The sequence below is a fragment of the Vulpes vulpes genome, chromosome 10 (genome assembly GCF_048418805.1).
Source record: "Vulpes vulpes isolate BD-2025 chromosome 10, VulVul3, whole genome shotgun sequence".
Taxonomy (NCBI): domain Eukaryota; kingdom Metazoa; phylum Chordata; class Mammalia; order Carnivora; family Canidae; genus Vulpes; species Vulpes vulpes.
The window spans coordinates 18,682,307-18,709,463 of NC_132789.1; the positions used below are offsets into that span (position 1 = coordinate 18,682,307).

The following is a 27,157-nucleotide window of genomic DNA, read 5'->3' on the forward strand; positions in this document are numbered from 1 at the left end:
GCCTACATCCTGACTGGTACTTGAGAGAGAGAGAGAGAGAGAGAGGGACGCAGCCAGAACCATCCAGCTAAGCTGCTCCCAGATTCCCGACTCACAGAAAAGATATGATAATACATGTTTATTATTTTAAGCTGCCAGATTTTGAGGTCATTTGTTACATAGTAATAGAAAACAAATACAGTAGTCATATAAAAACTATATTACAAAACAATGCACTACTGCAGAAAGATTTTCATAAAATATTAAGTAGTGGGAGGAAGTAGGTCACCATATAGCATATGACAGGATCCCAGTTTTGGAAGAAAAGTATGAACAGTGAGAAAGCTACCACAGAACAAAAGAGAAGACATAGATGGAGAGATGGAAAAGCTTTTTTAAAAAAAATAGATTGTGGGTTTTTTAAGATTTTCTTTCTTTTTTTTTTTTTTAATTCATGAAAGACAAAATGAGAGGCAGAGACATAGGCAGAAGGAGAAGCAGGCTCCTCTCGGGGAACTCGATGTGGGATTCAGTCTCAAGACTCCAGGATCATGCCTGAGCTGAAGGCAGACACTCAACTGCTGAGCCACCCAGGAGTCCCCTAAAGATTGTATTTTTTTTTTTTAAAGATTTTTACCTATTTATTTGTGGGAGACAGAGAGAGGCAGAGACACAAGCAGAGGGAAGAGAAGCAGGCTCCATGCAGGGAGCCCGATCCTAGACTCGATTCCAGGACTCCAGGATCACGACCTGAACCAAAGGCAGACCCTCAACCGCTGAGCCACCCAGGCATCCCAATATTGTACTTTTAAGTCATCTCTACACCCAACATAGGGCTTGAACACACAACCCAGAGACCAGGAGTCACACACTCCACTGAATGAGCCAGCCAGCCACCCTGGAAAAACTTTGTTTTTGTTGGAAAGACTCATTATAGTAGGATCATCAATCTCTATATTAAATTAAATGCAATCCCAGTGAAAATCCCAAGCTGATTTTTTGGGGTTAAGGGGTCCTGGCGAGAGATGACTGAAACAGCTAATGTTTGTGGGACACATACTTGCATCCTCTGACAATCACTATTTCATTTTAATTCCACAGTAGGGGGACACCTGGATGGCTCAGAGGTTGAGTGTCTGCCTTTGGCTCAGGTCCTGATCCTGGAATCTGGGATCAAGTCCCACGTCGGGCTCCTTGCATGGAGCCTGCTTCTCTCTCTGCCTATGTCTCTGCCTCTGTCTCTGTATCTCTCATGAATAAATAAATAAATAAATAAAATGTTTTTTAAAAAATTCCACAGAAGGAGAAAGTCTCTAGTTAACTTAATTTTTCCAATAGTGAGGAACTGTTATGAGGCCCCTCCCCTGTTCTACATGAGGCATTGGGGGAAACTTGTCTGAGATCTTGAGGACCCCAAGGGATGGAGCTGGGGGTTGACATGTGTGATACTAAAACATATGCACATGGCCTCCCAATTGTGCTCTAGTTTCATTTTTCCTTTCTCTTGAATCATTTTGTAGCTGGCATTTTTTATGATGATTTTTTTTTAAGGAAGCTCTAGACCCAACTTGAGGCTTGAACTCATGACCCTGAGATCAAGAGTCACATGCTGTATCTACTGTGCTCTGGTTTCCTTCAATACTAGTGCAAAACCACACAGGTAGAGGGATGCCTGGGTCGCTCAGTAGTTTAGCACCTGCCTTTATCCTAGGGCGTCCCAGGATGGAGTCCCACATCAGGATCCCTGCATGGAGCCTGCTTCTCCCTATGCCTATGTCTCGGCCTCTCTCTGTGTGTCTCTCATGAATAAATAAATAAAATCTTAAAAAAAAAAAACCCACACAGGTAGAGAGGGCAAAACTAGGGTGCCAGTCGAGTCCCCTGTCAGACTCCAGAGTTCATGGCCTAATCACTACCCTCACCCCCATCGCCAGAAAGGTACTGTGGGAAAAGAGGGAGGTATAACTCTGAGAGGGTAAGTAAAGAGGAGGGAGGGGTCTGTTCTACTAGATATATATATATATATATTTTTAATATGGAACGCTTCACGAATTTGCGTGTCATCCTTGCGCAGGGGCCATGCTAATCTTCTCTGTATCGTTCCAGTTTTAGTATATGTGCTGCCGAAGCGAGCACCTGTTCTACTAGATATTAAAACATATGATGAAGCTGCAGAAAGTGAAACAAAACGGGCACTGGCTTAGAAAGCCACATCCAGATCAATGGAGAGTTCAGGAATAGACCCAAACATTCAGGAAAGTTTAGTGAATGATAAAATCAGGTAGGTAACAGTGGAGAAAATCTAAGTCACTTCACCAATGGTTTGGTGCCATCAGCTAGCCAGTAGAGCCAGATCCATATCCTGCTTCTAGTCTCCAAAATTAATTCCAAATGAATCTAATATCAAAATGTAAAAAAATCCCCCCCAAAACAAAAAAGCCAACAACCCTCAACAGTTCCTTAAAAGTCTGTGCAAGTAGCTCAGTGATTGAGCGTCTGCCTTCGGCTCAGGTCATGATCCTGGGGTCTTTGGATCGAGTCCCACATCAGGCTCCCTGCATGGAGTCTGCTTCTCCCTCTGCCTCTCTGTGTGTGTCTCTCATGAATGAATGAATAAAAATCTTTTTTAAAAAAGTCTGTGCAAGTAATTTATAATAAGGGTCAGGCAGGGCTGGGGCGGCAGGGAGGCAAGGCTTCTAAATATGACATTAATGGCAGAAACCATTAAGGGAAACAAAGAGATGAATAGATCTGATGGCAGAAAAGTTTTGAAATCTGGCAAATTGGGGAAAATATTTGCAGCAGAAGGAGAAAATCAATATATATATATATGTATATATATACATAAATGATTACAAATCAATAAGAAAAATATCCAGCTCAATTCAAGAGAAAAATGAGCTAAATGCATACATACAAGCATGCATACATACATAAGCATTTTGTAAAGAAATCCAGAAGGGCCCATCACAGTCTGAGAAGATTTGTGATGTTATCAGTGGGCCCCCAGAACCAAGCTGAGGCCAGTGGTGGGTGGGGGCTGGGCAAAAAACAGAAGGAGGTTTTCATTCTTGGGATGCTGCAAGTACAGAGTGGCAACCCCTTAAATTTGTCAACTGATAAAGCCCTTCTGGAGGGCCGTCCAGTGAAATGGATCAACATTTTAAACATGCAAACTCTTTGGCACAATGAGTTCATTTTTGGGAATCGAGTCAAAGGAAATAATCAGACGAGCCTGCCAAGGAACACATCCAGGATATTTCTTAGTAACATCAAAAAAAAAAAAAACACACACACACACACACACAGAATAGGGACACCCCCTTTCCCCCCCAGTAGGGACTGGCTTGAAAGATTATTATAGCCAGAGACAGTAGTACCCTGTGTGAGATGGCTGCTGCTGTTGTACAGCGGTATGGAAAGAGATTCAGGACCTACAATACTGATAAGGAGACATAGTACATAGAGCATGATCACATTTTTGTCCCCAGGGTGTTCATCCAACATTAACAGGCCCTATTTCCTGGTGGGGGGCTGCAGGTGATGAGTAATTTCTTTGTGACTCCTCCTGTGTTGTACGTATTTACAGAGGTTCTGATGACCTTAATACTTGAAAAAGTTAAAATAAAACTTGAGTTTATATGAGGCAAAGTTTATATGAGGAAAATTACATAAAAAGTAATTTTATATATTAACTTGTTTACTCTGGAACTTCACTTGCCCCACCTAGAATTCCACCTCCTGCAGGGAATGATTCTTTCGCCCAAGCCAAGAGTATTTCAGAGCTGCTTAACATGGAATAACAGGAAAAGTGTAAAAATTCAAAAGTTAAATAAAAAATTTTAGCAGTTGCCTGTGGGGATAAAAGGGGGGCGGGTCACCTGGGTCGCTCAGTTGGTGAAGTTTCTGCCTTCGGCTCAGGTCATGGTCCTGTGATAGAGCCCCACGTTGGACTCCCTGCTCAGTGGAGAGCTTGCTTCTCCTTCTCCCTCTGCCTCTTCCCCAACTTGAGCTTGCTCTCTCTCTCTGTCTTTCTCCCCCTTGCTCACTCTAAATCAAATAAATAAATAAAAATCTTTAAAACAAACAAAAAAGAGAAGCAGCAAACCAGCAACACTCTTCTAGGAACTTAACATCTGAACAAGAATAGGTATGTCCAAATTAAATTGCAAAGTTACCCCCATCATAACATCTGCCCCTCCTTTAAAAAAAAAATCCTTGGGACGCCTGGGTGGCTCAGCGGTTTAGCACCTGCCTTCTGCCCAGGGCACGATCCTGGAGTCCTGGGATAGAGTCCCCCATTGGGCTCCCTGCAGGGAGCCTGCTTCTTTCTCTGCCTGTGTCTCTGCCTCTCTCTCTCTGGGTCTCTCATGAATAAATAAATAAAATTTTTGAAATAAAAAAAAATAAAAAACAGACAAAAATCCAGACCAAATCAAAACAAAACAACAGGGTCATGCTGGGTGTCAACCAGCTACCGGAACAGAAGGATCTTTGACTCCTACAGCTCTACCCAAATACACAGAAATTGCTTCCAGAAGTCCTTTCTAGGGGCTTTTTAGGGAACTTCTATCATTATGATCAGTGAACTTTGGGGATTCAGATTAGTTTCTGAAGGGCCTTATGATCACCAAGACCATGTGAGCCCTATACTGAATCTGTGGGATTTCCTTCCGTCTTTCCTTCTCCCCTCTTTCTCTCTCTCTCTCCCCCACTCTTCTACTTGTGTCAAAGACATCCATCTTGACTTTAAATGTGCAGCTGAAAAAAAATGTGCAGCTGGATGAATTTTTACATATATATATACATTCCTGTAACCACCGCCCTATTAAGGAGTATGTTTCAAGCCTCTCAGAAGATATCCTTGTGCCTTATCCTTGTCAGTGCCTCTTCCAGAGGGCATCAATCTTCCCACGTCCTCTAGCACCATTAGTTTGTTTTGCCTTTTTCTTGAATTTCATATATATGGAACCATGCCATAAGGGTTTTTTCCTGTATGGTTTCATCCACTCAACATAGAGATTGTGCGATTCCTCTGAGTTCTTGTGTGTGGCAACATTTGACTTTTTCATTGCTGTATAATATCTCATGGTGGGAATTGTCTGAAAACTCCAGCATTGGTTCCATTCATTCTCCAGCTGATAGATACCTAAGTCGTTTCTGCTTTGGGACCATGAATGTTCTTGTACAAACCTTTTGGTTGATGTGTGTTTTTATTTCTATTGGGTATGTGTGTGAGATTTGGGTTCCTGGGTTTGGGGATAAGGGTGTGTTTAGTGTTAGTGGGTATGGGGAACAAGTTTTTGAACTGAAAGGAGGTATGATCATAATAGCACCTACTGTATAAGGCTGTTGCGAGATTAAATGAAATAAACCAGATAAGGTATTTAAAACTAGCCTGGCAGGCTCAGTCAGGGGAGCACAGGACTCTTGATCTCAGGGTTGTGAGTTTGAGGCTGTGTTGGATATAGATATTGCTTAAAAAGAAACTTTAAAAAATAATAATAAATAGGAGTACCTGGGTGGCTCAGTGGTTGAGCCTCTGTCTTCGGCTCAGGGTGTGATCCTAGGGTCCTGGGATCGAGTCCCAGATCAGGTTCCCTGAGGGAGCCTGCTTCTCCCTCTGCCTGTCTCTGCCTCTCTCTGTGTGTCTCTCATAAATAAATAGAATCTTTCTCAAAAATTGTAAAAACTTAATAAATAAAACTGGCACACTGAAATTTACAAGACATACATCATTGCTGGGATAGAACTGGGGGTCACGTGAAGATGTCCAGTGAATTTCTGTTAGCTTTAAATATTCCCATAATGAACCAGAGGCACAAGGTCATGTGATATAAAAGTGGATACATGACTGACTATTATTTTAAAATTTAAAAAAATTCAAATGAAGAGGAAGTACATAGAATAAAAGGTGGAGGTCACTCCTTTTAAAAATTATTATTACTTTTTAAAGATTTTATTTATTTATTCATGAGAGACACAGAGAGGCAGGGACATAGGCAGAAGGAGAAGCAGACTCTCCCTGCAGGGAGCCTGATGGGAGACTCTATCCCAGGACCCCGAGATCACGACCTGAGCCAAAGGCAGATGCTCAACCACTAGGCCACCCAGGTATCCCTAAAAATCATTATTAAAAGAATACCATGCACTAAATGTTTTGTATGCATTTTCTTATTTTATCTTCACTTTTTTATTCCACGTTGCTGAAGATAGGGACACCAAGGCTGGTCCTTCAAAGCTGACCCAAGGGATACCTTACTCAGGGCTGGTTAGTCTCTGTCTCTGGGCCTCAGTCTCCCCATCCACACAGTGAGGCGCCTGATAATCCTTGGGCTCTAATAATCGCAACTCCACGTCTAGCCCTGGCAGAGGAGGGACCTGGAGTCCTGCCGCCCGTGTCTCTGGGATACGGGAGCAAAGAGCCACGCATCCTTATGGCCCAAATAGGCGTCGCCTTGAGTCTCTCCCTGGCCTCATGCACCCAGCTTCCAAGAATGGCATTAGGCTGGCCGTTGGCTGCTAGAGGCCCTGTCCTGTATCTCGGGCCTCCGCACAGGGCTGCCAGGCTGGCCAGGCCCACAGTGGCTCAGGGGAACAACTCTCCCCTCCCCCGGGGGTGGGGGTGGGCAGCAGGAAGAGGGAGGAAAGAGGATCCTCTCCAGCTGGCCCCGGAGACAGACCTCCTTGTCCCCATCAGCCCTCCGGCCCTCCCTCCCCCCGAGGGCTGTCCAAGGGGGCTTGAGATCAGCCAGAAAAGTCAGGCAACTTTTCAGGGACCAGAAGGAAGGGAGGGGAGGTCTCCCAGCCTGAGAGCAGCGCAGCGCCAAGCCCCGCCCCTTGCTGTGCCCTGTCGGTAACTCCAGACTTTGACCCTGAGTTCCAGCCCCGTTGGCGGGCAGACGGCTGAGGACAGGACACCCCAGAATCAGGAGACTCCTCTGCAGGAGATAAGACCCTGCGTCCACAGCAGCTGCCTCTTCAGAAGTTTGGCAATCCAGGTGAGTGGGGGTGGCGGTGCACCAGGTCTCAAGGTCCTCCCAGTGTTAAGGAGAAGGTTCTACATTAGGCCTAAAGCAGGTGACAGCCCTGGAGCCAGGCAGGAACACAGGCAGGTGCCTTCACCTCTCCAGACCTCCTTCTCCTCTCTGGAAGACAGGGATCATAATCACCTCTTACTAGGTTATTTTGAAAATCAAAAGAGGTGATGAACAGAAAGAGCTTAGCACAGAACTGGGCACATAGCAAGTACTCAGTAAATGGTGATTATTATTTGGGGGCAGCGAGCTGATAGCCTGGTTGTCAAACATTTGTAGAAGCTGTTCCATTAAAAATTTTTTTAAATATATTTTTTAATATTTTATTTATTTATTCATGAGAGACACACAGAGAGAGGCAGAAACACAGGCAGAGGGAGAAGCAGGCTCCTTGCAGGGAGCCCGAAGTGGGACTCGATCCCAGGACTCCAGGATCATGCCCTGAGCCGAAGGCAGATGCTCAACCGCTGAGCCACTCAGGCGTCCCTCATTTAAAAATTTTAAAAACATGTTATTTATTTATTCATGAGAGACACAGAGAGGCAGAGACATAGCCAGAGGGAGAAGCAGTTTCCTTGTGGGGAACCCTATGTGGGACTTGATCCCAGGACCCTGGGATCATGCCCTGAGCCAAAGGCAGATGCTCAAACAGCCCCCCAGGTGCCCCAGAAGCTATTCCATTGTAAAGGTAAATTGTGAAAATATCAACTGCAGAAGAAGTGGCCATATGGCACAACCTGATTATGTTCGTTCCAATACCTTGCCCCTGATTTGTTGATTTTTTTTTTAAACAAGTCTCCTATTTTTTTTTTTTTTTTTTGCTACACACAAATAGTAATCAAAGCCACAAGCTGCCCCAAATTCCTTTTGAGGGACAAGGGAGGTTATGAGCAAGCAAACACGCGACTGAAAAGCAAGCAGAGAGCAGCAGGTGCCAAGTTACTGCTTGCTGCCTAATAGCTCTGCAGCGCGGTACAGAAAGCTCAGATAGAACAGAGTCCAGATCCCAGCCCTGTCCCACACTGGCTGCGTGACTCTGGGAGAGTGAGCTCCTGGCCCTGAGCCTCAGTCCCACACCTGGAGGCCCTCCCGTAGTGGTTGCGGAGATTAAGCAAGAGGACATCTGTACTGAATCTATGTGTGTGTGGTGAGGGGCAGACGCCCCAAATTCCCCTCCCCGCTCCACACTTCTGGAGACGTTATAGTCACACACACACACACACACACACACACACACATGCAGATAAGTGTGAGAACCTCAGCATCTTCTTGGATGCACACTCCAAGCATGCTCTGTTGAAGTGACGGCGTAACACACAGGAGAAGGGCACCTCCACCAGGAATCCAGCAACCACAAAAAAATGACTGACCTAGTAACGGAGCCGTGTGCATTCAAGTCCGCAGGTTTGTTATCTGTGTCATGAGATCCTACGGGCTGGCTCCTGCTTCTCAAAAGAACCTCAAGCGTTTATATTGTACTTTATTTATTTTTTTTTATTTTATTTATTTATTTTTTATGATAGTCACACACAGAGAGAGAGGCAGGGACACAGGCAGAGGGAGAAGCAGGCTCCATGCACCGGAAGCCCGATGTGGGATTCGATCCTGGATCTCCAGGATCGCGCCCTGGGCCAAAGTCAGGCGCTAAACCGCTGCGCCACCCAGGGATCCCTATATTGTACTTTAATACCACACAGTTGCTACGATCAGTATCAGATAGTCCTGTAGTTTAAGATGATTGGTTTAGGAACCACCTTTTTCCTTCCTAATTCTTTGCCTACCAGCCACACACTAAAAATTCGTACAGATGTTGCATTTCATGGGGGTTTTTTTTCAACACAGGACCCTGAAATATTGGCTGTTCATTTTCACCTGCTTAGTCCTCAGATTTTCCAAATAGTGTCATTTGCCAGCCCGGCATGGTGTTGTTTAGGGCCACGGGCTTCTGTAAGTCAGGTTGAGCTGGGCTCTGCTTCTCGCTAGCTGGGAGTCTGAGACTCACTTGCTTCATCTGTAAAATGGGTGTAATGATAACCCAGAGAGCTGTCAGAAGATGAAAACAGATGAAGCATGTAACATTCTTAGCGCAGTGACTGGCACACGCTGGCAGTGCTATTGTTGCGATCTCTGAGTTGCCAGGTCTTTCCCTGACTCGACCAGTCTTGCCTTTTACGGAGTCTTTGTCACCCCAAGACATCACAAACCCTTTCATCGCAGACGCGTTGTTGTGGTTGAGTCTCTCCTCTTTGCTGGGCTCAGTTTCCCCAGCAATCTAGAATTTTACACTCTGGAGAAACTGAGTCCCACACTATTACTTTTCCCCTCTCTATCTTGAGCATTTGATTCCAGATGTTGTTCTGGGCGTCCCTCCTGCTCTTCTTTTGGGCATGTGCCCCTGCTCCTAACCAGAGGCTTTGACACACCTGACTCGCCTGGTTATCGTAGACATGCTGTGTGCCCGCTCTGCTTGGGTCCAGGCCTCCTTCTTCCTGCCCAGAAGCCTCCAGGGGGTTTTCACACTCTCCTTCTCCTCCCTCGCAGCCTCTATTATAGAAGCAGCTTCTCTTTTTCTCCATCTTATGCTGGTTTTCTAGGTGGCTTGCGAATGGAAAAAAGCCTCGGGCCCTGGAAAAGGCAGAGCTGGATTCACATCCCACGCTTCCTCCAACCCTTCTTATGACCTCGGAAAACTTAACTTTCTCTGAACCTCGACTCCCTCACCTGTGAACTGGGACGGTGACAGTCACTAGTGTCATGAGCTCCTCAGCATTTAACCAATAATTTCTCTTTTGATCCTCATAAGAACTTCATTCATTCATGAGTCCCTGCTATAGGCAAGGCACTATTCTAGGCCATGGGGATAGAGCAGGATAAAAGTCCATGTCTGGAGCCCCTGGGTAGCTCAGTTGGTTGTGTCTGGCGTTTGGTTTAGGCCCAGGTCATGATCTCATGCATTGTAAGATTGAGCCCTGCATTGGGCCCCATGCTCCGCAGGGAGTCTGCTTTAGCTTCTCTTCCTTTGCTCCCCCCACCTTGGGCACACACACTCTCTCTCTCTCTCAAATAAATAAATAGTGGTGCCTGGGTGACTCAGTTGGTTAAGCATCTGCCTTCGGCTCAGGTCGTGATCCCAGGGTCCTGGGATGGAGCCCTGTTTTGGGCTCCCTGCTCAGCAAGGGGTCTGTTTCTCCCTCTTCCTCCTCCTCTCCTCCTGCTTGTGCTCTCTCCCTCTCTGTCAAATAAATAAATAAATAAATAAATAAATAAATAAATAAAATCTTTAAAATAAATAAATTAATCTTTTTTTTAACATTTTTATTTACTTATGATAGTCACAGAGAGAGAGAGAGAGAGAAAGAGAGAGGCAGAGGAAGAAGCAGGCTCCATACACCGGGAGCCCGACGTGAGACTCGATCTCGGGTCTCCAAGATCGCGCCCTGGGCCAAAGGCAGGCGCCAAACCACTGCGCCACCCAGGGATCCCTAAATAAATAAATCTTAAAAAAACAAAAAAAGAGTCCCTGCCCTCCTGGAGCTGATATTTTGGTGAGGAGGCAAAGGCCAGGGAGCTTTGTTAGCCCTTAAAAGTTCACAGAGAGGGGGATCCCTGGGTGGCTCAGCGGTTGAGCATCTGCCTTTGGCCCAGGGCATGATCCTGGAGTCCCGGGATCAAGTCCCACTTCGGGCTCCCTGCATGGAGCCTGCTTCTCCCTCTGCCTGTGTCTCTGCCTCTCTGTGTCTCTCATGAATAAATAAATAAAATATTAAAAAGTTCACAGAGAGGAAATGGTGGCTCCATCAGGATGGCCAACTTAACCCATGTTTGCCCCAGGATTCTCCTGGTTTTAGCTCTCAAAGTCCGCATCCTGGCAACATCTTCAGTCCTGGGAAACTGAAGAGGTTGGTCACCCACACTCCATCAGGTTAAGTGACTTGCCCAGGGCCACACAGCTGGTGTGTGCCGGAGCCAAACTAAACTCTGAACCTAGGTGTGTCTGACCCCCAGCCTGGGCTGGTACTGCCACTTCCCCATGCCCTGCTACCTCCTGGATTCATTTGGGGAATTCGGAAAATTCCTCAGTTCTTGCAGTTTTGTTGTTGAGGCACAAAAGTGATCCACTCTCCCGAGTTATAGAGAGAGAGTCAGAAGGCCCAGAGAGAGGAGGTAACTTGGCCAAGGCCACAGAGAATGAGAAGTGAAGCCAAGGTCTGACTCTCCCTGCTTCCTCTTCTCCTTCCCCCGTGTCGTTTCCATTGTTATTTTCCCAGGGGCTGGGGGACAGGAGGAGGTCACTATGTATTGTTGGGCCTACTCTGTGCCGGGTACCGTACCAGAAACATCCACCCAACTAGTGGGTTAATTTTCAGGGTGCCCCTGTGAGGTCAGGGTTGCTCTTATTTTACAGATGAGGATGTGGAATCTCCTGAGGCGAAGTATGGGGGACAAGGGATGGCAGGAGGCTAGGGTCCCTGAGAGGGCCTGCCCCTGCAACCAAGCCTCACAGCGGGAAGGAGAATGCTCCAGAGCAACAATGCCTTTCCGTTTCGTGGCTTTATCTCCAACTTGGCTGCTGAAATCCCGACAGAGTCCAATTCTTGTGGGCTGAACCCATTTTCCCCTTTTAAAAAACTAGGCCCTATTGAGAATGTCCTGCCGTTTGGCCAAGGGTTGCCAGGAGGCTTGGTCTGTGGGAGGAGTTGCTGTGAGTGTAGAGGAGGGAAAGTTGAATTTGGCCCTTCCGGCACAAAAAGTCCCCTTGTTCTGCCTCAGCAGGAGCCCACAGAATATTTCCCTGCTGTGTGCGTTGGGGGGGGGGGGGGGTGGGAGGTGGGATCCAAGCAGCTTCGAGGTTAAAAGCTTTTAAACTTCTAAATATCTTTTTTTTTTTTTAAAGATTTTATTTATTTATTCATGAGAGACACAGAGAGAGGAAGAGAGACACAGGCAGAGAAGCAGGCTCCCTGTGGGGAGCACGATGTGGGACTCCATCCCAGATCCCAGGATCACGCCCTGAGTCAAAGGCAGATGCTCAGCCACTGAGCCACCCAGGGGTCCCTTAAAGCTTTTAAACTTCTGAGGACCCAGCCAGCCCAGCCCCCAAGGCCCACCCTTGGGGGCTGTGCAGGAAAACCTGAGTTCTGAACTTAGACATTGCATCCACTAGCTCCTAGCTTGGCACGCAGGAGGTGTGCCGTCAGTGTATGTTGAGTTTACTTGAATTAAAAGTAAATCCCAGCAGCACCACTTAACTGGCTGTAGGACCTCAGGTAACTTACTTCACTTCTCTGAGCCTCCGTCTCCTCATCTGTACAATGGGACCAATGACACCAGCCCTGGCCTCCTAAGAACGCGGGGGTGACTTAGAAGGACTTAGCACTGGGGTTGGCACGTGGTAGTGCTCCGTGTGTCAGCAAATGACGTCTTTTGCACTTGACCTTATGTTGAGGTTTGTGCACTGGCCATCTTGCTAAACCTCCCATCTGTTCTCCAAGGTAGGAGTTATTTTTTCCCATTTACCAGCATCTTGCCCAAGGTCAGTGGCCAGTAGGTGGCAGAGTTGAGGCACGAGATCTGAAGCTAGAGCCCATGGTCCTGACTGCCAGACTCCCAGGCTGCAGCTGGCTGGGCCCTGGGCCCTGCTCTGTTTATGTTCCTGGCTTGGGGCAGGGTGTGTGGGGGAAGCTCCCCAACCAAAGCTGCATCACTTACCAGCTGTGAGACCTTGGCCAAGTCGCTTTGCCTCCCTCTGTGTCCATTTTTCCCCTTGTGAGGGTCCTTAAGAGGATCAGTTATCTGGGCTAGCCAGATAGAAAGGCTTGGTGGTATCTGGCACTTTCTAAGCTTTCAGGAGACGATGGTGATGGTGGTGATGGCACACTTCAACCTTTCCTTCCTGCAGGCTGGCACGATGCGTGTGGTAGTGATCGGAGCGGGCGTCATTGGGCTGTCCACCGCCCTCTGCATCCACGAGCGCTACCAGTCAGTCCTGCCATCGCTGGATGTGAGGGTCTACGCAGACCGCTTCACCCCGCTCACCACCACTGACGTGGCTGCTGGCCTCTGTCAAGCCTACCTCTCGGACCCCAGCAACCCACAGGAGGCGTGAGTGAGGGTCCTAGACGGTGGCCCCAGGAACCGGAGGTTCTGAGAGTGAAGAGGGGATGCTCCCTCTCAGGGTTCCCATCACCAAGAGCAAGCCCCTTGTCAAGGCTTAGAAGAAAATCCTAATAAATATGAAGCCCTACTATGTGCCAGACAAATGGAGGCTTTCCTCTACGCCTCCCCTAAACTGGGTGGCTGTGGATGCTCTGTGCATTGATGGATCAGGAATATTTGGGTTTCTTTCCCCTAGTTTATTTATTTAAAGGTCATTTTCATCTGATCCCTACCTAGTGGCTGACAGAAAACAGAGCCCTTCAAATCCCAGCAATAATTATAACGAAGGATAAAATGCACTAAAGTCCTTGATGCTGGGTACTGTAGGGAGGAATTATGTCCCCAGAGACCAATTTTCTTCCGTATATAAACTCATAAAAAGATCTTTCGCTTCATTTGAAGTCATTCCAACTGCCGTTTTTAACAGTCTCTCAGGTATATTTAACGGTTTAGAAATCTATTTCCCCTGAATTTGCCCATTGTGACGAGTCATCATTTTTATGTAACAATTTCTTTTTTTTTAATGTTTTTATTTTAATTCCAGTTGGTTAGCATACAGTGTTACATTAGTTTCAGGTGTGCCATATAGTGATGGAACACTTCCATACAGCACCTGGTGCTCGTCACAACAGGTGCACTCCTTCATCGCCATCACCTATTTCCCCAACTTGCACCCCCATCCTCTCCGGGGACTATCAGCTTGCTCTCTACAGTGAAGAGTCTGGTTTGAGTTTCTCTTTCTCTCTCTCTCTCTTTTTTCCCCTTTGCTCATCAATTTTCTTTCTTCATTTCCACATATGAGTGAAATCATGTGGTATTTGTTGTTTTCTGACTTATTTCACTTAGCATGACACCCTCTAGTTCATCCACGTTGTTGCAAATGGCAAGATTTCATTCCCTTGTATGGCTGAGTAATATTCCATTGTATATATGGAATACCGCATCTTTATCCATTCATCAGTGGGTGGACACTTGGTCTGCCTCCATATCTTGGCTATTGTAAATCATGCAGCTATAAACATCGGGCTGCACGTATCTGTTTGAATTGGTGTTTTTGTATTCTTTGGGTAAATATCCAGTACTGTGCTTTCTTTCTAGATCACAGGTTAATTCTGTTTTTAACTTTTTGAGGAACCTCCAGACCAAGAATACTTGTAAGTGGGTGGATGGATGATCAGGTTTAGCAAAGAAGTTGCAAAAGTTATTTTGTCTGTTTAGAAACCACAAACTGCCAGCTGCTTCAGCAAAAGAATCCCCAACTGTGTAAGGACTCAAACAGGAGTTACATTCTCCCGTAAACTCTAAAACTAACGTTCCTGATCAGTGGGTGGCAATTCAGGGGCCCGGGCTCCTTGCATCTCATGCCTCTGCTGTCCTCCTCTGTGGCTTCTGACACGGCCACTGTGCCCGTGTCACTGTGCCTTCTGATGTCATTCTTCTGTGGTTTTGGAAGGAGTACAGCATGAGGACCATGTGTGCAGTCTTAGGGTCCATTGGGCAGAAGGCAGTCACATGGCCACACCTGGCTGCTTGGGAGTCTAGGAGATGTAACCAGGTTCTGTGCCAGGAAGAAGAGGAGGAAAGTGTTTGGGAGCAGCAAATCAAGGTCTACTGCTGGCATTTATACGGGGGTACTTGAGTAAGCCTCAAGTGTGGGGCTTGCAGCTACACAATCTTGAGCCCAAGGTGGGCTCCAAATGGTTGCAGTGGACCATCCCTTGTTTCCCCTCTTCTCTTTTTCTATTAATGGGGAAATTCTAGAAAATCATGGAATAGGGAAGGCCCACAGGCATTTGGGATGCTGCAGAAGGGAAAGTGGTGGATTTCTGGATTTTGACATATCCCCATCTGCCTGGTCACAACCCCATGCAAGCCAATCCTCAGAGTTTTCTTGTCCAGCTCAAGGTATTAGGTGACCGAGACTCTGCGGGATCCTTCCAGGCATTGGAACCAGCAGACCTTCGACTATCTTCTGAGCCACATCCATTCTCCCAACGCTGCGAGCATGGGCCTGGCCCTAATCTCAGGCTACAACCTCTTCCATGAAACTATTCCGGTGAGTGAGGAGTCAGACCATGGGGCAGAACCTTGATCACAGACCAGGGCTGGGAGTCTGAGTCTGGGAGTACTTTGAGCCTGGTAGATGATAGCTATTTGCATTCAAATCAGGTTTACTTTTTACAAAATAAAAAAAGTTTTATTTTTGCTTTAAAATTATTTTGGTTTCCAATTTTGTCATTAAATTGGTGGAGACCAAAGAGCTTTCTGATGAACCAGGGGAACTAGCTTTGGTTGAGTCAAACCCAGACACATCCTGTAGTGGATTTCATGCTGAAGCTACAAGGTTTCCTGTGTTTCTGGAGGTGCCAGGGATTTTAATCAAGATAGACTAAAATATTCATCATGGCACGAACTTCTAAAGTGCTTACTATATACCAGGCCCTGTCCCAACTACTTTGTCAGCTAGTGACTTGTTTAATTCTCATAACAACCAACAAGTAAGTGCCTCTTTTTATAGATGAAGAAATAGAGGCTCAGAGAAATGGTGTAACTTGCTCAAGTTACAAATCTCTAAATGGTGGAACTGAGATTTGAACCCAGGCTGTCTGTGACCCCATGGTGCCCAATGTGCGAAGAAGGGCACAGCCTTGGGGGATGTTCTTAGGTTGCTTGGAGAGAGGGGTCTGAGTGTTCAGAATCCCAGGCCAACTCTTTCAGGGTTATTCAGTGTTTAGCACTGGGCTACGGGCATTGCCCATACTGTCTGTTCTGTTTCATGAGACCAAGAATGAGTATTAACTCCATTATACAGACAAGAAAATGGGAGTCTTGGAGAATTCAAGGTGGTCTGTGGGGAGGCCCAAACCTCTACCAGGTTTTCTGACCCTAAGCTCTGCTGCCTCCCACTCTCACCCCTTGGTAATCCTCACTGTCACCAGTTTCTCTCCTATTTCTGACTCTTACCCTATCACTCGTCCTCAGCCTCATTCTCACCCTTCCTTCATATAGCATCACAGTTAAGACTATGGACTTTGAAGCCAAACTGTGTTGATTCAAATCTCGGCTTCATTGTTCATTAGCCGTGTGACTTTAGACTAGTTACTTAACCTCTTTAAACCTCAACGGGCCCATCTGTGAAAATGGAGCTAAGAATAGTATGTATCTCAATAGATGGTTGGGGATAGTAAATGGGGTGGTATAAGTAAGATACTTGAAATGGAGCCTTACATGCAGTACACACTGTACAACATTTTATTGACTTTCACCCATCCCTGTGCCTCCTTCTCTTCCTCCTTGGCAGGATCCTTCCTGGAAGGACACAGTTCTGGGATTTCGGAGGCTGACCCGTAGAGAGCTGGACATGTTCCCCAATTACAGGTGAGGTTATTGTGATGGACAAAGGGGCTGAGGTCCCACCATTCAGACAGATCTGTCCAGAGGGCAGCAGAAAATAGAGGTACCAAGTTTCCTGTCCTATCCCAGGCCAAGAGCCACTGGTCCATTAGACTTCTGCTACTCTGTCCATCTCCCTTGGAGAAGTCACCCACCCAATGGGAGCCTGGGCTAGGGTGGTGGGGGATACAGAGACACAGATCTGAAGCCCAGGAACTCCATGTCACTACCATCTTTTGTAGATGAGGAGACTGAGCTTTAGAGAGGCTAAGTTACTTCTGAAGGTCACATAGCCAAGGGACCAAAATGGGATTTCTTTTTTTTTTTTTAAGATTTTATTAATTTATTCGTGAGAGACACACAGAGAGAGAGAGGGAGAGACACAGGCAGAGAGAGAAGCAGGCTCCATGCAGAGAGCCCGATGTGGAACTCAATCCCAGGATTCCAGGACCATGCTCTGTGCTGATGGCAGGCACTAAACCACTGGGCCATCCAGGGATCCCCCCAAAAATGGGAATTCAACCCAATCTGTGTGACTCCAAACACATCTATTCTTTTCCTTGCAGCCTGATGTCTCTTTGGTCCTCCCTTCACTCCACCCTGTGCCTGAATCCTCTCTAAGAATGCACGTCCAATCTCCACATGTGCACCCCAATGTCAGGGATGGATTTTCTGATAGAAAAAATTTTCCTGCACTGAAAACCAGTCCCTACTTGACTCAGCCCACTTCACTCAGTGGTCCTGGTTCTACCCTTGGGGGTCCTCCAAAATGAGACTGCTCCCACCTCCATTTGAAAGCATTTGAATAGAGCTCTGATTTTGATTCTTTATTCTCACTCTTGCCTGTTGCAACTTTAGCTATGGCTGGTTCAACACAAGCCTGATTGTGGAGGGGAGGAGGTATCTCGAGTGGCTGACTAAAAGGTGAGAACTTCAACTTTAGTTTTAGGAAAGCACCTCTCAGGGACCATTATCAGTTGTTCATGGGATTTGTTTTTGTATTGACCAACCCAAAATGTTAAAGAAAACTCTTAGGCTTGGTGGGAGTTATCCTCAGTTCTAACCACTTCTGTGCACTGAAACCCAGCTTCCCGTACCTGATTGGGCATCAGAACCACCTGGGCAGCTCTTTACATGTGATATTGATTATTGAATTCACCAAAATCTATAATGTTTGTGTAATAGTTTCAAATGAATTCTTTTAAGTTTGCCACATGTATTTACATCATCTCTAAAACATAAGTTGCCTTTTTTCTGTATACTTCATTTTTTCTTCTTGCCTAACTGCTGTGGCCAGTACTTCTAGAACAAGGTTAACTAATACAGGGGATGTCTATCTTTTTGCTGAGGCTTTTTTTTTTTTAAAGTTTAAATATATTTTTTTAATTTTTATTTATTTATGATAGTCACACAGAGAGAGAGAGAGAGAGGCAGAGACACAGGCAGAGGGAAAAGCAGGCTCCATGCTCCGGGAGCCCAAAGTGGGATTTGATCCCAGGTCTCCAGGATCGTGCCCTGGGCCAAAGGCAGGCGCCAAACCGCTGCACCACCCAGGGATCCCCTTTGCTGAGGTTAATAGGAATCTTGTAAGTGTGCCTGGGTGGTTCAGTCAGTTAAGCGTCTGCCTTCAGCTCAGGTTATGATTCCAGGGTCCTGGGATTGAACCCCATGTTGGGCTCCCTGCTCAGTAGGGAGTCTGCTTCTCCCTCTCCCCCTACCCCTCTGCACTGCCCACCCCCACTCATGCTTTCTTTCTCACTCTTTTTATCTCAAATAAATAAATAAAATCTTTAAAAAAATAGGAATCTTGTAGTGTTCTAAATTAGCAAACAAATTGAGAGGCATATTTATATTTATATTCATATATAAGAAGATTCCATGTATTTCCTATATTTTACTATTTTATTAAGATTTTTAAAAAAATCTAGAATGGATCATAGCTTTTATCAAATGACCTGAGGAGCTTTTTAGAAATACAGATTTTAGGACTCCACTTTATATCTACTGAATCAGATCCTCTGGAGAGGGGCTTAGAAATTTGTGTTTTAAGAAGTTTCCTGAGTGATTTTAATTATCAGCCAGGTTTGGAAATCATTGCACTATAGTTATTTCTCCTAACCTTAAGATACTTATGACTCCTGTCTAGCCTCTTCCTAGGCAGAAAACCCCCACTTCTATCTTGAAGAAGCTATGTATATAAAATAGTCCTGAGCTTCACTTTTCATAGGGTTTACTTTTCTGTAAAAAAGATGTTTGATGTTTCTACTACATCTCTAATAATAACAGATATTTTTATTCTGAGACATGTTGAGAGATGGGTCCCCAGCCCACCTTCCTCCTTGTACCTTGCTTCTGACAAAGGGGCATTTAACATTGGTCCAACTCTGCCCTCCTCCACCTTGCAACTCATTCCCTTTGATGGTACAAAGCAATGTGGTAGGAAAACTTTTGAACTAAGAAGCCTAGGTCTGAGTCCCAATCCCATCATTAACTCACTTTATGACCTTCACCACGGCCCTTCTCTCATCTCCATCTGGCTGACAAGGGGCTTGGGCCATCTCAGGTTTCCCATGGGAGATTTCATGGACCACTAGTTCATCAAGGTACTTAAGAACTGATCTGACTACACAGCCATTTTCTCAAGGAGCATCCTGTGGGACTAACATCCACAGAAGGTTCTTTGGGGAACATATCTCACGCCATTTTCTTGGAGACATGGGACAAAGAACTGAATACTGGGCTTTTTGATGTGTTTGATTACCCTAGGTTAACTGAGAGGGGAGTGAAATTCTTCCAGCAGAAGGTGGAGTCTTTCGAGGAGGTGAGTTGCAGGGCTGGAAGCGGCTGGATGTGGGAGAAGGGTGAGGAGGAGAGGCCTTTGGTTCCTTTTGCTGGGTTGGGGGCCCCCTTGTCAGGCTCCCAGGGTCCCCATGAGGCCTGTCCCAGTCTCCAGGCCTTTCTTCAATCCCAGAGGGACTCAAGCATTCTGTCTTGATGTTGGTGGCTAGAACAAAGGGATAGCAGGATGATGGTGGACATTAGGGGCTAATCTACTTCTGAGCCTCTGAGTCTTAGGGCCAGAGAGTTGGCTGCCTCTTACCAGTATCAGCTGCACTTCACTCTTGAGACACTTGGTTGCCTCCTATCTAAATCAGGGTTAATGTTTCTGCAAAGTCAAGGCTCTCAGCTGACTCAGCTCCAGAGTAATACCATCATCAGTAACAATGACAGTTAGCAGCTATCATCACCAGGCACTGGCTAAGTACCACGAACTTTGCTGTATGACTTCACTCAATCCTAGCACCTAGAATTGTGCTTGACATGTGAAAATACTTGGTAAATGCAGCTACTGGCATTATATACTGAGTATCTGCTCTGAGTTGAGCCCTAATGGACACTTGGGATATACGGTTTACTCAGACATAACCTTGGTCCGAAGGAGCTCACACTTCAATGTAGCAAACACTGGCTCTGGAATGATAACAATGCCTTGCAATGTGTGTGCCCCATGACTGACCTGTGAGGGGAGTCCCTGGTGCTGGACTGAGGGTTTAGGTGCCCATCATGCTATACTGTTGAGCCATCAAGTATCCCATACATGCACAGAGCCAGGGGTTCCAACATGCCTTCTGAAAATGCCTTGGCAGAGCAAAAGGCAAGAGAATGAAGTAAGGAGTCAGAAGGAGGAAGAGAACTATCTCTGCATCTGACTTCTTCTGGGAGGCCCCAAGAAGGTTCTCCCCTTCCACAGTACTCCTTCCTGAGCACTCTCCTATCCAGGGTCACATTGGATCTTCACACAGCCCAAGAATAGATATTACCAGCCCTACTTTATAGTGAAAGCGGCTGAGCCTTGAGGAGGTGATGGAACATTTCTGAGGTCATGTAGCAGGTAAATGGCAGAGCAGAAATTTGGAGTCAGTTTTGTGGAAATTTGGAGTCCTCATTGAGACTCCTCCCTGCTGTTCCACAGGGAGCAGAGAGCTGCAAGGTGGAGGGAAGAGGGGAGGAGGGAGTGGAGGATACAAAGGCCCTTACCTCCTCCCATGCCACCTGCTCTGTTCATTGCTGCCAGATGGCAAGAGGAGGTGCCGACGTGATTATCAACTGCACCGGGGTGTGGGCTGGGGCATTGCAACCAGATCCCTTGCTGAAGCCAGGTCGGGGACAGATCATTAAGGTGAGTGTGAAGGCGAAGGATGGAACCTCCTGCTTTTCTTCTTTTAAAGATTTATTTATTCATGAGAGAGAGAGAGAGAGAGAGAGAGAGAGGCAGAGACATAGGCAAAGGGAGAAGCAGGCTCCTTGCAGGGAGCCTGATGTGGGACTAGATCCCAGAATCTGGGATCGTGCCCTGAGCCAAAGGCAGACACTTAACTGCTGAGCCCCCCAGGTATCCCTCTTGCTTTTCTTAATAGAGAGATTGTAGCTGCCTCCTTATTTCCTCTCTGAAGATAGAGGATGCATTGGGGACATCTGTTAGAAGAGCCTCACAGATTTCAGGCAACTGACATGTTAAAGAAACAAGAAGGATCAACACGACCCCTCCAAACATTCTCTTTGGGGATTTTTTCTTAATATAGCAAAGCATGCATATATATGTTTGTACATATGTAGGGGTTGTATATCCCTGCATTATAAAAAAAAAAAGAGCAAAAATTTGTGGAGGATTTATTTAGTGCCATGTACAGGCCTGAGCATTTTATTGTGTTATTAATTTCATCCTTACCAGAACCCTTTGAGAGGGTCTATCATATTGCCATTGCTATTTTACTGATGGGGAAACTGAGGCACAGAGGAATTTAGGTGATATGCACAAGTTCACATGGTGGTGAGTTGTGGAATTGGGGTTAGAACCCAGGGTCCCTGGGTGGCTCAGTGGTTTAGCGCCTGCCTTCAGTCCAGGACGTGATCCTGGAGTCCCGGGATCCAGTCCCACATCAGGCTCCCTGCATGGAGCCTGCTTCTCCCCTCTGCCTGTGTCTCTGCCTCTCTCTCTCTCTCTGCCTATCATGAATAAATAAATAAAAAATCTTAAAAAAAAAAAAAAAAAACCCAGGCAACCTGGTTTAAGAGGCTGTGTCTTGTAAACATCATCCTACACTGCCTCTCACTGTGTACGTGTGCGTGTGTGAAGGATGTCCATTTGTAGACATGTGTGCGTACTTGGGCCTATGTGAGTGTCAGTGTGTTCCTGATGTGGGCTGATGCGTATGTGTCTTTATACGTGTGTGCTGAGCTTTTCTGTGGTCACGTAGGTGAGAATGTGTGATATTTCAGGGAGCAGGGGTTGACTCTTCCTGCAAGAGCAAGCAGTCAGAGCAGACTTGGAGCAGAGGAGTCAGAGGAGGGCTTAGGAGCTGTCTTTGCCACACTTGTCATAACATCTGGGTAGAGAGGGGAGCAAGGCAGGGAAGCCTAGTGATCCAACGCTCCTGAAGAGACTTGTCTGCCCTCAATCAACAGGTGGATGCCCCTTGGATGAAGCACTTCATTATCACCCATGACCTAGCGAAAGGCATCTACCAGACCCCATACATCATCCCAGGGTAAGAATCTGACATCTTAGAGCAGAAGAAGGAGCACCTTCATGCCCTCTCTATGCTGCCCATCCTAGCCCCTTTGCTTAGTCCCTGCAGGTTTTTTCTTCTAGTGTTTTCTAAGTAGTAGGGTTGAGCTATTAAATCCCTGGAAAGGACGCAGCATTAATTGGGCTCCATATTGAACAAGCTTTTGGAGGATAGTTGTGGTGATCCTAAAGACAAAGGTAGTGGGTGTGAGGGCAGTGACACTGGAAGGTGTGAACAGAAATAACAGGATTGTGGTGAGAATAGGGATTTGGTTGATGGTGATGATGATATTAACGAGAGAGGTGATGATGTTAGTGAAGACGGTGATTGTGTTGATAGGATGACAATGTCACTGAGAGTGGAGTGGTGGTAGTGGAGATATTACTGTAATTGATGAGGAAGTTCACAGGGGTGGTGATTGGGCCAAGGAGGGTAGAATGTTAACATTAATGGAGATGGTGTGGTGTTGATGATGATGGCAGTGATTGGGAGTAGAGGCAGCATCTGGTGCTGATGGAGATGACGCTATGAGTGATGATGTTAATAGTATAGTGGGGATGACAGTCTCAAAGGCAACGTTAATTCATGTTGATTGCAACATTAATGTTAAGTGGGGCTGTGCTATCTTCATGGTGATGTTAGTGGTGTGGCAGAGATGACAATATCAATGGTGACAAGAATGCTGGTAGTGAAAATGATGAATGGAGTTGATGGTGATGACATTCATGGTAGCAAAAAAGGCAGTTGTGAAGATGATGTTGATGGAGATATTTTTCCAGTTTCATTAAGATATAATTGACAAATGGTGCACATTTATAATGTACATGACAATTTGATATATGTATATATTGCAATATGATTACCACAATAAGGCTAGTTAACTCATCCATCATGTCACATAAGTACAATTTCTCTGTGTGTAGTGAGAACATTTAAGATTCACTCCCTTAGCAATTTTCAAGTATGTAATATAATACTGCTAACTACAGTCACCGTGCTGTGCATTAGAAGAGATGACAATGTTGGCAATGACATTAATGGTGATGGTAGAGATGGTGGGGGGTGGTGATGACAGTGGCAATTGCAGTGGTGTTGATGGTGGTGTTAGCAGGGATGACAATCTGGGTGGTCATGGGGATTTAGGTAGAGATGGTTGTAAGGGTGAGCATGGCGATGGCCCCCATTCATCTCAAAGGCTTTTTGTTTCCCTTCATCATTGACACTCCTTACTTTTACCTAGGATCCAGACAGTGACTCTGGGAGGCATCTTTCAGCTGGGGAACTGGAGTGAGGCAAACAACATCCAGGACCACAACACCATCTGGGAAAGCTGCTGTAGCCTGGAGCCCACACTGAAGGTAAGGTGGGAGGGGTATCAGTACCCTAGACCAGGGTCTTGGCAGCTTGATCATGAGGCCCCTTGAGGATGGGAAGATGCTACCACTGGGATAATTGGGCAAATTTATTCCAGCAAGGGACTGTGGAATACACCAGAATTTGATAATGCACAGGGAGGTTCTGCTGCAAGCCAGTGACACCTATCTGTCCATGGCTAAGAGTTGCTGTCTTTTGCGGTGACAGCCCTAAAAACACCTTAGTCTGTCTTCAAAAAGAGCAGATACATTTGTTGTAGAAATCTCAGTGCATTTTTGTTTGTTTTGAAATCTCAGTTTTTTCATTTGCCTGTTGGTGACGATGACAGTCATGATATTAATGAGGGTAGGGTAGAAGTAGTGGTGGTGTTGATGGTGATGAATATGCTCAGGATGAGGATAATAATGATGGTGAGGAGACGAGGACTGTTGACATCATGGTGGTGGCTGGTGGTGGTTGATGGAGACCGGGTCATCGATAGAACTGGTAGTGATGTGGTGGTAGTGACAATAATGATGTTGGCAGCTGATGAAGGTGTGATGGTAGAGGGGGTTAATGAAAATGATGGTGGTGGTGGGTGGTGAAATTGAGACTCCAAAGTTAACTCTATCACCTAAAAATAGGAGCAGCAAAAAAAATCCAGAGATGAATTATTATTATTTTTTAAGATTTTACTTATTTGACAGAGAGAGAGAAAGAGAGAGAGAGAGAGAGAGAGAGAACAAGCTGGAGGAACAGCAGGCAGAGGGAAAGGGAGAAACCAGCTCCCTGCTGAGAAGGGAGCCTAATGACATGGGGCTTAATCCTAGGACCCTGGGATCATGACCTGAGCTGAAGGCAGACACTTAACAACTGAGCCACCCAGGGGCCCCCAGAGATGCACTAGTAACACTTTTTTTCCAGGATGCAAAAATTGTTGCTGAATTTACTGGTCTCCGGCCAGTTCGCCCCCAGATTCGGCTAGAAAGGGAACGGCTTCGCTTTGGATCTTCAAACACAGAGGTATGCTCTCTCGGCAAGGAAAGCAAGTCTTCCCGTACCTCTAAGAGGCTCTGGCATTTCCAGTCTTACCTGACATTGGCTTCACACAGCCTACTGACAGGCCAGGACAACACTGGCTAACATCCCCCCCTCTGTAGGGAAACTGAGGCTCAGTGATGGTACAGGACCTGCTCAAGGTTACGTAGAGGGCAGTGCACCTCAGTCTGTCAAAACCTGTGGTTGAGCAGAAGGAAAATGGGTACTTACTTGTGTCCATGACATGAACGACCTTACTGGATCTCCCCTCCAGCTCTTTGGGATAGGGACTGTTTCCCCATGCTTCAGATGGATACTGGGGGTCTAAGATGTGAAAGCATTTGCCTAAATCAGACAACTGGTGAGTTGAATTTGACTCCAAAGCCATTTTGCAGATGTCCATTTTGTGGCTGCTCCATCGCATCTCTGGGGTCGCTCTTTCATGCTCCCTCTTATGGGGTGGGAACTGGGCTTATTGAGAAGCTGGAAGCTGTCCTGGCTGAAGGACCTGATCTAACTAGGTGGTAGCTGGAGTTCCCCACGGAAAAGCAATCCTCCTTATATCGGTCATTCTTCTTCCCTTATGTAGGAGGGCATATAGGAGGTGTGTGTGTGTGTGTGTGTGTGTGTGTGTGTGTGTGTGTGTGTGACAGCTTTGTGTGTATATGTGATATGTGTATATGGGGTGTGTGTGTGTGTGTGTGCTCACGGGCAACTGAACACACATACAGAGAGGAAAGAGTCACAGATGGAGTCAAACTCCCTGCTGATGGCTTTGGCTTTAAAAAAGACCCCAGGGATCTTGCCTCTGTCCCTGGGACAAATTAGCCTGCTAACCAGGGTCCACCCAATACAGTTTCCTGGCTTTTCTTTCCTCCCGAGGTGGATAGAAGAGTCTATCTATTAACACAAGAGGTTTGGCGTTCTGGAGCGGGATGGAAATAAGCAAGGTGATTTAAGGAACTTCAGATAATTTGACTGAGGAGGAGAATCCCTGACCTCAAGTTCTAAATATTCTACTTTTCCTGTGCTGAGTGCATAAACCAGGTCCATCTCCTAAGCAAAAGAGAGTCTGGGATGTCGACCTTCAGCTCCCCCCCAAATCACCTTACTGGTGTTGCTGGGGTGCCACCATCCTGCCAGGGAACGGAGAGGCCCTCTGGTGCCCACTGGCTTTGCCCAGAACTCTTCAGGAAGCTCCTGAGTCTTCCAGGGCATACGTGCTACCTTCTCTCTTGCCTCTCCCAGGTCATCCACAACTATGGCCATGGAGGCTACGGGCTCACCATCCACTGGGGCTGTGCTATGGAGGCAGCCAAGCTATTTGGGAAAGTCCTAGAAGAAAGGAAGTTGCTCAGGATGCCGCCGCCCCACCTCTGAAAACACCACCTCCCCAAGAACTCCCCGCTCCCCTCAGCCAAGCAATCAATATACCCCCCTCTAAGCTATCACTTACCCTTCACATGGGCCCTGGCTCCTTTCTGCAAGAATCACAAGATGAGAGGGAAATGACAAGATCTATTCCCAGAGGTGAGTCTGGCCCTACCTGGGGCTCACTTTGATCACTGGGGTCTCTCCACCCACTCTGGGCCTGACTGTATGAAGAACAGATGTAGGCTGTTATATTCTAAGTCCTCAGAAAGGAAAGCTCAGAAAATCAAGGAGCAAGGAGAAAATTGGGGATAACTGAGGTTAGGTAACTTGAGGACAAATTACACTAACATATTAAAGGTTCTGAAAAGGTGATTCCCGGGTGGCTCAGCGGTTTAGCACTTGCCTTCGGCCCAGGGGCATGTTCCTGGAGTCCTGGGATCAAGTCCCACATCGGGCACCCTGCATAGAGCCTGCTTCTCCCTCTGCCCCTCTCTCTCATGAATAAAGAAATTAAAAAAAAATAAAATCTTAAAAAAAAATAAAGGTTCTGAAAAGTCCTGCAGCAAAGACATCTATCTGATGTTCTTTCATCCAATCCTAAACTTATTTGGTTTGGAAACCTTTTTACCCCGAGCACTGATGCCACAGAGTGTACCTGAGGGAAGGCTGTAGTAGATTTTGTTGCAGGAAGTCACATGCAGAGCTGGAGTGTGGTGAGGCAGAAGAGGTAAGGCATTGAACTAACACCATGATACCGATTCCACATCCAGAATTTCCAACAGTGTCAGTGACCTGCTGAGTGGGTAGAGGGGGCGTGGGGAAAATCCTGCAACCCACATGGCACTGGAGAAATTAGGCGATGCTTTATTTCTTCACTTTCCCTTCGCCTAACCTTCTTGCTCCCTCCTTCCCTGAAGATGATCTGTAACCGTATTTTTCAATGACTTACTGGCAGCTTGATGAGTTTAGAGAGTATTGTATTTCCTTGTTGAATTGTCTCAGCACTTCTGTCAAAAGTCAGTTGAGCCTTAAATATATGGGTGTATTTTTGGAATTTCAATTCCATTCCATTGATCTATAGGTCTATCCATATACTCGTATACTCGTGCTACACTGTCTTGATTACTGAAACTTTGTAAAAAGTTTTACAGTTAGGAAATGTGAGTCTTCCATGTTTGTTCTCTTTTAAGTGGGGTTTTTTTTTTTTTTTTTCTTTTTTTTGGCTCTTCTGGGTCCTTTGTAGTTTCCTACAAATTC

General features: G+C 46.2%; 1 protein-coding gene and 1 non-coding gene across 2 annotated transcripts; one reads left to right on the forward strand and one right to left on the reverse strand.

The window, feature by feature from the left end:
• Positions 1-2,008: 2,008 nt before the first annotated feature.
• LOC112910517 (U6 spliceosomal RNA) lies at positions 2,009-2,115 on the reverse strand. The gene has a single exon (XR_003233256.1). It is a non-coding gene; the product is annotated as a U6 spliceosomal RNA (small nuclear RNA).
• Positions 2,116-6,484: 4,369 nt separating this feature from the next.
• DAO (D-amino acid oxidase) lies at positions 6,485-26,467 on the forward strand. Its single transcript, XM_025986652.2, has 11 exons — positions 6,485-6,980; positions 12,916-13,118; positions 15,114-15,228; positions 16,474-16,550; positions 17,424-17,489; positions 19,332-19,386; positions 20,641-20,745; positions 22,032-22,114; positions 23,376-23,493; positions 24,413-24,511; positions 25,775-26,467. The coding sequence occupies exons 2-11, from the start codon at positions 12,925-12,927 to the stop codon at positions 25,904-25,906; spliced, it is 1,044 nt and encodes a 347-aa protein (XP_025842437.1). The 5' UTR covers positions 6,485-6,980; positions 12,916-12,924; the 3' UTR covers positions 25,907-26,467.
• Positions 26,468-27,157: the final 690 nt, after the last annotated feature.

What these genes read in the sequence shown, in the direction of transcription:
- DAO (XM_025986652.2), top strand. Translation starts at nt 12,925, where the DNA reads ATGCGTGTGGTAGTGATCGGAGCGGGCGTCATTGGGCTGTCCACCGCC. An exon ending in GTCGGGGACAGATCATTAAG is followed by an intron (nt 20,746 to 22,031) that starts GTGAGTGTGAAG and finishes CTCAATCAACAG; the next exon opens with GTGGATGCCCCTTGGATGAA. An exon ending in TTGGATCTTCAAACACAGAG is followed by an intron (nt 24,512 to 25,774) that starts GTATGCTCTCTC and finishes TGCCTCTCCCAG; the next exon opens with GTCATCCACAACTATGGCCA.